This window comes from Grammomys surdaster, unplaced genomic scaffold (assembly GCF_004785775.1).
Source record: "Grammomys surdaster isolate TR1022 unplaced genomic scaffold, NIH_TR_1.0 61, whole genome shotgun sequence".
NCBI classification, from domain to species: Eukaryota; Metazoa; Chordata; class Mammalia; order Rodentia; family Muridae; genus Grammomys; species Grammomys surdaster.
The window spans coordinates 17041348-17052496 of NW_021604563.1; the positions used below are offsets into that span (position 1 = coordinate 17041348).

Here is an 11149-nt window from a genome sequence, read left to right on the forward strand (position 1 = left end):
CTCTCCCTCTCCCTCTCCCTCTCTCTCTCTCTCTCTCTCTGTAGTTTGTTTTGATAAGATTTTGTCTATCTTATTGATTTTCTCAGAGGGCTAACACTTTTATTGATTCTTTTTGTGTGATTTATACAAAACTAAACACTTAGAAAGCCTACTAAAAATGAAATCCTTATTCTTAGTATGACCTTAAAATTATGACATGCTTTTTTGATTCTTTCACAAATATTTTTTTCACTTCTTATGAAACAGGAAATAACTGTTTCCAGGATTAATAAAGGGGAAAATATGATCTAAGTATATTATAGGCATGTGACTATCATGATGAAACCACTTACTTTGTACAGTTAATATGCTAGTAAAATATTTCACTAATCTTTAAAAAAATCAGAATTATATTCATGTAGAACAAAATTTAAAAAACTCACTTTTTCTCCATGATCTATGGGCCTGATCCATTAACACTTAGTTGTACTTGGATTCATTTTTCTAAAGTGAAGGCTATGTGCCTGTTTGCTTTTACAGTTTGTAATCTTCTGCATTTATCTGAAGAGTTTTTAGCTTCTAGCAGGAAATCCAGGAACCTATTTAGAGGCATCCAGAAAATGCCAGATCTGTATTATTTGAAGTTAAAATAAAGGGGAGATGACAATAATAGTGCTCAAGTGTCCAGAACATTCTTTACTTTGAGCAAATGTCTTGACTTCTGATAAACCTGTCAATGTTAACCTGGTATACCTGTGATTCTGATTTTAATTATTTCTTTCTTGAAAAAAACATTTTTCTGTTTGTGGGAAAATAACTCGGAGGCATGGCAATCCTTTATAAATTATAGGAGGGTGTGAGGAGCTTGAGTAATTCTATCAGCTCTGTGCAATGTCGAGATGGGGAAGCTGCTCAATGGTAAGCTCCTGAGTAACATAGGAGGACTTGGGTTTCATCCCCAGTACCATGAAAAAAAATTCTCTGTACACACTAATTAGGCAGTGCATCTTTCCTAATTGGGGAGAAATATTAATAATGATAGCATAGTAATCATTTGTTTAATCATTGTGAATGCCACCTTCATTCCTTTTTGTGAATGATTTTAAAACAGTAGTGCTGACTCCAGAATTAAGTTCGTAGCAGCACAGATAACATATATTGAAGTCAACTTGAAGTAAACTAAGAGTAATAGTCAACGTTTCAAAGGTAGCTTCATCTATTAGTTTGATAATTTTTCTTTGTTTTTGCTCAACAAAATTTTCATTTGCTTCACAGCAAACATATAATACTATTGTGGTATATATCAACATAGTTGTCAAAGAAGCCAAAAAGAAAATTTTATAATACAAGATGGTGTTGCTATAAAAGTGTTCTAGAAATTATTTTATTATTAGGTTATTTTAAAAGTTGTCCAAGTAATTCAGTAAATGTGTCCTTTGGATAGACATCATCAAAGAAAGCCTACACACAATGTTCTTATTTGTGGCTAATAAGATTATTATAAAAATAAAGGACACCTCATCGATTCAATTGAGTGGGCTAGCAATCCCAGTAACTGAAGACTTTCAAAGTGCAGTGGTCAGAAACAATTTCTGAAAGTTCTGTTTTTCTCAACAGGAGCTCCATTCTCCAACTCTGAAGATATCTACTTGTGCACCAAGCACTCTCCATATAACACAAAATGCTGAACAGGTAAACAATGTGTGTTACATTAGACTTAGTTTTCTTCTTTTTATATAAGTCTTGTTCATATGTATGGGCAGTCATTTACGTCTTTATAGAACTACACCTTCACAAAACGTCAGTGTTCACAAACAAAAAAGGGTATTCTCATCCATGAATACAAGCTCTGCCCATGAAAAGGTCATATGACAAATGCCATGAATTAGAGATTTATATCCGTTATTCTTTCTCATTCATACTGTTTTTAGTTTAGGTGTAGTTTAATTTTAGCTGAGAATCTTCTAGTGAATGCAGATAGATAGTTTAAGGGTCCTTGGTTTGAATACTAATAAAAATACATGAATTTGATCGACCGAGGAACTGACTTTGTGAGTGATAGTACTTTAAAATTTATACTTGTGGGGCAAAAATATTATTCTTATTATGAGTTTATGATTTCAATGACACACAGACTCTTATTTCCTTTCACCTTTATGGCCTAATAATCCTAGTTATTTTATGAGGTTTTAATGTAAGTATTGTACATCCAAATGTGAGCTGTAATAACAATTACTACTGTAATAAAATGTTTAGTTAATTGACATGTATAAAAAATTAAAGTCCAAGGTAACAAAATATAAAGCATATTATATTTGTAGTTACATGGGAGAGGAACATACAACTTAGGGTGTTGACAAGAGTGAAGTTTCTGGAAAACCCAAGGTATTTTGTAGTTGTTAAAGTCTAATTCCTACTTTGGTTGAATAGTTTGAGGTTTATTAACCATTTCATTTTGTCTCATATTTTAATTAAGAATTTCATAATGCATATAATGTGTTTTGACCGAATCAGCTACCTATTCCTTCCCCTTTCCTGTCAACATCCTTTTTCCCCCCACCTTCATGTACTTTTACCATTTTTTATACAGAGTCCTTTAAGTGCTTCCTGTGTAACCATGAGTGTTGGACCCTCTGCATGAGTAGCTTTTTAGGAGCCATATCCCTGACAAAATCTTACTCTGCATCTCCAAGCATCCATCAGTTCCCAGTAGCTCCTTCCATAGGGGCAGGATTTCATGATCCTTTCTCCCAACCATATTGGTGTTGTGGCTTGTTTGATCTTAATCATATCTTATACATGCAGTCACAACCACTGTGAATTCATATGTACAATGATTTTTGTCATTCCAGCAAATAATGTTTTGCTGCAGATATTCATGATTTCTGGCTCTTACGATCTTCCCACATTCCTACCCCTTCTTTAGTAATCTATGAGCCTTACTTTATTAAATTATACATATATTTGATCATTGTACTAGGAATTTACAGATCTTTTCTCATTGATGTATAACAACTCTTATATTAACAATATTGACTTTTTTGTTTAAAAGTTTATAAATGACTTTGTTCTAGTGTTTTCTCTTTTTTTCTTTCTTTTCTTTCTTTCTTGATAAATTTCTGAGACAAAATCTCTGTACATACATCAGGTTAATCTGGAAATCTAGATCCTCTTGCTTCAGCCTCCTAAGTACTATATTACAGGCCTGCATCACCACATACAGTTTTTCCGTTTCTTCTAGTGTCTGTGGCTGTCCATCTCCAACCCAAGGAATATTTAAAAGTGTATGTTACTATGCCCAGATATGCTAAAATTTTAATTGACTCACTTCAAGCAATATTTTGTTCTAACCCTATGGGGATGCATCCAAAAAGAAACAAGTACTTAAAAAAATATATCACCAAGTGCGGAGAGATACCTAGTCACCAAGCTGCTGCTGTTTCTTTTGAAGTTACTCTTGGGTCACACTGTGTGGTCTCCAATGTGCTTGATGTTGCCACATCAGATAGCCTTAGCTGGAGAATCATCTTATTCCGAAAGTGACTCCACATCAGAAAAGGTTTTCACTCTCCCCAAAGAAGCACCAGAAGACCATTTGACAACTGAACAGATACCATCATCCCTTCTCCAGAAAGCAAATCAGACGAGAGTCCAAGCACTCTCCTTGATCTATGAAACTTTTTAGATTTTTACAAAGCTGATATCAATGGAAATAATAGAACTACCCAAGTCATTGTAGAGGTTGTTCAAAGTCCTTCCTTGAAAACCTTTAAATATCGACATTTGGGGTCTAAGATAGCCAGTCTCATTCTTTGACTTACTCTTGGAGTCTTTACAAACACCACAGCCAGCAGGATGTCCCTGTGAGGCAAAAAGAAAATCTGGTTAAACATGACTCAGTAGCTGGTTAAAGTTCAAACTTTGAGAATCTGACACTGGACAGTTTATTTTAGGCATATTTAAGCACAGCACAGTTGGGAAAATATTTTCTGGTGATAATTAAATCCCATGTGTACAGCAAGGCTTAAAACGTGATTACATTGAAGCTCTTGTAAAATACAAATGACAAAAGATGGGTTCTATAAATTAACTAAGGAAGAAGGCTCAAGGTAAACAATGCTCCAGATAAGGGTCTCCGGGAAGATAGCACCATAGATTGACTGAGATAAACATAAGTCTGTGGGAGCCAGAGTTGCCTGGCCATACAGATAGAACAGATGTCGCCAGGCTATTAACCACATCCGTTCCCAGCCTTCTGACCTAAAAAAAAGTTATACATCTCTCCTTTTGAAAAGATAACTCTGTATGTTTAAGTGTTTGACATTCCTGGTTCCTCTAGTGCTTATCTGTGAGCACAAGTACCTACGTGCTTCCTACAACTTACAAGTCTGCTGGCAGAAGCCCTTTTTGTTGGTGAGGGAAAACAATGGGGGCTGGGACTATAAGGAGGAATGATAATTGTTTACATACCATATATTAGTGTTACTTTGCCTACTTGCCTGTTGCTATGATAAAACACTATAACCAAAAGTGACATAGAAAAGTGTCTTAATTAATATTACTATAGCTGTGATAAAACACCATGACCAAAAATAATTTGGGGAGCAAAGGGTTTATTTGGCTTATGCTTCCCCATCACTGTTCATCATCAAAGGATGTCAGAGTGGGAATTCAAACAGGGCAGGAAGCTGGAAGCAGAAGCTGATACAGAAACCAAACTGTGGATGAGTGTTGTTTACTGTCTTGTTGCACTGGCTTGCTGAGTCTGCTTTCTTATAGACCCAGGACCACCAGCCTAAGCATGGCCCCACATCAGTCACTAATTAAGAACATGTCCTATAGGCTCACTTGCGGCCTGATGTTATGGATGCATTTTCTCAATTGAGTCTCCTTTCTCTCTAATGGCTCTAACTTGTACCAAGTTGATATAAGACTAGCCAGCACAAACTGACCTCTTGTCAACGTGACACACAAATAACTCACTGTTAAGCCACAATCTTCCTTGTCTTGTCCATCCCCAAGGTCACACATTAATATTGATATTATAGTACAAAACATCTTACAAACTTAAAAAGTCTCACAGTCTTTAAAAATTCAAACTCTTAAATATTCAATTTCTTTAAAATATCCAATCTCTTTTAAAAATCAAATGTCTTTTAACATCAAATGTCTCTCAGTTGCAGGCTCCTATAAAATAACTATGTTAAATACTTCCTTACCCTCAAAAGGGAATAATCAAGGCATAATAACTATCTGAAAAATGCAAAAACAGCCTCCAAATATAAATAGCTTGGTCTTTGATGTCTGGCATCCACATATGAACTTCGGGGCTCTTCCAAAGGGCTTAGGTCACTTCTCTGGCTCCACTGTCTGCACCACATACAACTAATCTTGTAGGTTCCAATTGGCTCAACTTCACTGCTTCTGCTGTTCTTGGTGGTTAGACCATGGCACAGGCAACTCCAAAATGCTGGGGTCTCTTGCTTCAACTGGGCAGCACGTTCACCAATAGCCTCTCCCAGGCTCCTTTCATGTTGCCAAGCCTCAACTTTGCTTCATGACCCCTGAAACTCTGTGGCTTCAACTGCTACTAAGGCTGCACCTTCATCAATGGACACTCCTGGGTTCTCACAGTGCCAAGCCTCATCTGTTTTCTGTGACCCTTTCATGCCTTCAAAACCAGTACCACCTGGGAAACTCTTACACTATACTGTCAACTGAGGTCATATCTGAAACACAGCTTCTGTGTGCTAACTCTTAGGAAAGAAACAATTGCTAGAAGAATTCATATCAATGATGCTGGTCTGTTCTTGAGCACAGCTGATTCTTCAACCCCAGCTGACCAGCATCCATTGTCACAGCAAGGAGAAGGTTTTACTATAGTGGGTTGGGTCTCTTGTTTAGTCATAGTTGATTAGTCAGCTCCAGTTGACCAGATACCACAGATCCTTCACATATATGACCTGATAGAAGTTTTGCTTTTCTCTGAAGCCAGGCCTTCATCATGTTCACTGCTCTCAGCATTCTGATTGTTTAAGCTCTGGCAGAAGTGCTCACTGAGCAGAAGCGATGGAGGAGTGTTGCTTACTGGCTCGCTCCCCATGGATTTCTCAGCTTGCTTTGTTATAGAACCCAGGACCACCAGTCCAGGGCAGGTGGCCCTACCTATAATATACTTGGCACTTGTATATCAATTAGTAATTTAAAAATATCCTAATGGCTTACCTGCAGCCTGCTCTTAAGTAGGCATTTTCTCAATTGAGGCTCTCTTCTCTCTAATGATTCTACCTTGTGTCAAGTCGACAAACTGGGCAGCACAGGAAGAAAGAGTTCATTTGGCTTACAGATACAGGGGATGAGTTCATAATGATAACAGATCCATGATAGCAAGTGGTTAAAGCAGATATCTGAGAGATCACATGTTAATCACAAAACATGTAACATAGAATATCCTGGAAGTACAGTGAGGCTATAAACCTTCAGAGCCCATCCCCAATGAAGTACTTCCCACAGCAAGATTCTTCTACCTAAAGATTTCATAACTTATCCAAACAGTACCATTAACTGGTCACAAAGTATTTAAACACCCAAGTCCATAGGGGAAATTTCTCTTTTAAACCACCAACCAGTCCCCAAGATTAAGCCATCTACACTCCAGCCAACAGACTTTTGAAAGCAAAGAGCAGTCAGAAAATGACCAGACAGGCAAGAAAAGTGAATGCAGTTTCTGGTCTGTCTGTAGTATCACCCACAGTAATTGCAACCAAAAACATACCAAGTCTGGTGTGCAATGAAGATATTGCAATGAAATCTAGAACTTTTGATTATCCAACCTGTCCATGAATTGAAGGCATTTGTAAAGGAAATGGATCCCCAAAGTGTTAGATTTGGGAAGCCGCTAGCCTTTTGGAAAAAGACACAGCTGTGAATGATGAATGAGTTGAAAAATTAAGTTCTTAAAGAAGCATATAAGGTAATCGGTAAGCTCCCAGTTGCTCCTGCTCCTTTCCAAGCAAGTGGCAGTCAGCATGGCTCTATTGGTGTCTTTGACCATGTCAAGCCTGAAGACTTCCTCTGAAGGGTGTTATTAGGGACAGAAAACACAATGGAGATCTAAACGTCCATGGGCCAAGACTGTATCTGCTTCACATTGCTCATACAGATTGTCAGAGTGGCCGCTTAGTGCTGTTGCTGTGGTAGCAGCATGCAGCTCATCACCTTGTAACAAGTAGGTGAGAATTCCTAACCTCCTCAGCACTGAGTTCTCCACTGAACTCTCAGACATAGTAAAAGTTCTGGTGTGGATTATTAGCAGTATAATCCGAAGCACGTATGTACAAGCAGGTTTGTTAGGCTTCTAACAATAGACAGAGACATAAAGAGACTTCTTTAAGTGATGACTACATCAAACAGTTCCAGGAAACCAGCAAGTAATAAAGAGTCTGACTTTTGGATATAAGCAAGCTGTGCTATTCTGGTGATTGGCCCCACTTACTTTTTGTGCGTATTCATAAGTTATTTTATTGATTACATTAGGGGTATGCACCAGGCTGTAAGATTTGCCATATGGTGCTATCCTTGTGATGTATGAAGACTGTCTGTATCCTTGGAAATACTCATAGTAGCCAGATGGGCAGTACATGGGGACAACAATAAAATGAAACAAAACAACAACAACAACAACAACAACAACAACAACAAAAACCTCCTGAAGATTCTGTAGTCATTTGATTCATATCCAGATCCTATGTCTCCAATAGAAAAGCAATTGAAGTCATAAACATGAGTAGTTTTTATATATAAGTTATTTAAGAGGCAATTAATTTATTTAAGCTTAACTTTTTATCTAAACGTGTCATTGCAACACTATTCACTCTGAGAAAGTATAGAAAGGGGGTTAGTAAAATGAAGGAAAGGGAGCTACACAATGAATTCCTTAAAAAATAAGTATGCCCTTTGGAGAAACCCACATCAAACTAAATATTATGTAGATTAAAAGCACCTTGCTAGATTTTTAATTTTCCAAATACTTTTACACCAGACTGGGTAGGAGAGAAGGAAGCAATTGAAGCCATTTTACGGTCATTCTAAGGGCCTTCTCTGGAAACAGGCTTTGAAAGAAAACAGAAATAACATAATACTATGATTCTATTCAAATTCCATGAACAGTAGCTTTTCTGCTTGAGTCTCGGATGGTTCAGAAGACTTCAGAAAACTCGAGGAAACTTAGACATAAAAACGAAAAGCAATAGTGTTCCAAAATGAGGAGGGAAGCACGATAGAAGGGAAACTGGTTTATGTCATTTAATCTTCTTTAGCACCATTTAAGCAGTTTTCATCTACTCCAATATATTTCCAGTATGAAAGTATAAAAATGAGTTAGGAATTGGAATCTTGGAAATCTTAATCTTTGATAATTTATGAAAGAAAAATACTTTCATAATTTTTTGTAAAGTATTTACTGAGTCATTGGGTCTAGAGAACTAATCAATTTTAAGAGGTAAGATAAAACTTGAAGACAAATTTTTAGTTCTTATAGAGTTTTTACTTACCAAACTTTAGTAGAAACAAATATACAGTAAAACCATAATAAAATGTGAAAGTGTATGGTAAAAATGGAAATTAGTATAATGCAATTGCTTACAATAGAACTGATCAAATGCTGCTTAAGTACTTTCAACACTAACATTAAATAATTTATAAAGTCATATATCGTCATTCACAAAAATGACTGTATAATATTCAGCCTGAAAGATGTTCCTGATTTTTACTTTTGATAGCTCCAAGTTGCCAAGTAATGATAATTTTCTATAGTTATATGGATTTAATTTTTCTTCCCAGGAACTTCATTCTCCAACAGTGAAAGTTACTACTTATCCACAAACCACCATTAGGAGATACATAGTACAAAACCCTGAACAGGTAAGGTATCATGTGATCTCTTTTTCCAGTGGATAAGTTATCAGATCCTTAAATGCAGAATACTGGCCTATCTTCCAGTTAGAAAATGCACTTCTCACCATTAATATAAAACGCTATTTTAACTTCAAGTAGCCATACACCCATACAGTCTGACAAAGAGACCAAAAGTTCCTAGCAGCTTGGCTGTTAGAGTACTTTCATTTCTATAGTCCCACCCATGCACTGTAAGGGACTTTTGTGCACTTTGAAGCAGAGCGAAAAGGGACAAAGGTCTTCACAGGCTTTCCATAAAATCTACCAACCACCACATCAGGAGTTGGAAGATTTAGTTTATTTGAATTTCCCTTTCAGATGTAGACTAGGAAGAAAAAAATTAAAACTTAAAAGTTCAAAAGTGTTTCATGTGCTTGTAGCCTGCGAGGCATGAATTACATACCTAGAAAAAGCTTCTTAAAAATTTGCATTATATTTTTACTAAGATAAATAGCCATATGTTTTACAAAGTAAATATTATTCTCTATCTAATTTGAGAAGAATATTAAGACAACATTTTCTATAATAATAAGCCTTCCTGAATGTTCACACATACATGTACATGCACACATATATCTATAGTGGCAATAGAATGGGTTTATTTTGTTGTTGTTTGTATTAAGGAATCAATCTCACAAAAGAAACACTGTGGTATGGATAGAGATATGACTTCTTCTTTACCCTTTATTTCTCCATTATAACAAGAAATAATCTTTCTCCTGAAAGATTATGTATTCCAGCTGCAGAAAGAAAACAGTTAATCCAGAGTCTTTCTCATTTGTCACTAATCTAGGTGGAGTGGAGGATATACTTCTACTACTACCTTTTCCACCTCTTAATTTTAATTTACTTATTAAAATCATGTTCTCAGGGCTCCTTAGCCAAGGAAGCTGCTAGTTGTGTATGCATGTCTGTGTGAATTTGTGTACACAAAGGATCTGAGTAAGAGGATGATTGCTTTGGATATTTGCTTGAGTTTTCATAAATTTGTGTAAACATTAAAAGAGGATGTGATTATAGCTAAAGCAGTTGCCTGCTCCTTCTTTTGCATAATCAAATATTTAAGCAGCAAGCCTGAAAACAAGGGCAAGGTGGCTGGACGAGGGGTGATGAGGACGTATATTTCCCTACCTTTGCCCCTTTCCTGTGCCCCTACTCAATATGTGATGAAAATTGAATGCATTCTACTTCAGTACAGCCTAGAATATTGGCTTCTTACAAAGGCAGCATTTCTTTTATGTTCTGTACTTACATACATCTCATCTTTTGCTTTTTTACCCATATAGTTGTCCTTATATTTACATAGGTATATATAGCCTCGTATATATGTGTTTATGTGTATCCATGTATCCAAGTACACGGGGAGGTCAGAAGTTAACATCAGGTGTCTTCTTTAATCACTCTTCGCCTGTCTTTTTGAGACAAAGTCTCTTTCTGAACCTGGAGCTCATGTTTAAGACTACCCTGCCTGGTCAGTGAGCTCCAGATTCTGCCTGATCAGGGAGCTCTGGGGATCTATTTGTTTTTACTTCCTCAGGGCTAAGATTACAGATATGATAACAGGGCCAGATTTTTAGTGAATGCTGGGCATCCATACTCTGGTTTTTGTGTTTACACAACAAACGCTTTATCAACTGAGCCATCTCCCCAGCCTGGAACTCACATTCTTTAAAACATATTTTCTTTAGTCTGGAGAAAACTTAAATTCTTAAGTGCTGCAGGAACATGGAGCTACAAAGTGACACTGTTGCGAATGGATTTGAATAATGCAGAATAAGAAATAGCACATTAAGGACAGCACACATTGGATGTTAAATGATTACCAGATAAATTATATAGCTACAAATTTGCTTATACATTATGTTATTTACAAAGGCAGCAAAATTAGAAGTATGTGTATAAGTAAGGACGTGTTAATAACACTAGACTTGCTTCTCTAAGAGCTCATTATCTCAGGCTATTTTGAACTGCAAACATCTTCTCAGGAAGATCTAACAGAAGAATAAAGAAAAATAGTCATTTAAAAATTTGAACTCTGTCCTTTATTGAGCAATAAAACAAGTTTCAAGCCATATGCTTTGTAAACAAAAATAAAAATAACTTGTTTTTGCAAAACAGCTTTAAATTATATATATATATATATGAGGATATAATATAATATATTATATATTAATATATTTATATATATATATATATATATATATATATATATATA

The 11149-nt window shown here is 36.1% G+C and overlaps 1 protein-coding gene across 1 annotated transcript in view; it reads left to right on the forward strand.

The window, feature by feature from the left end:
- The window catches only part of Pof1b (POF1B actin binding protein), a 61061-nt gene that overhangs the window by 11356 nt on the left and 38556 nt on the right, over positions 1-11149 (forward strand). Inside the window, exons 3-4 of the mRNA XM_028786020.1 lie at positions 1597-1671; positions 8821-8901. Of these exons, the coding sequence (XP_028641853.1) occupies positions 1597-1671; positions 8821-8901 (156 nt within the window). The remainder of the gene's footprint in view (positions 1-1596; positions 1672-8820; positions 8902-11149) is intronic.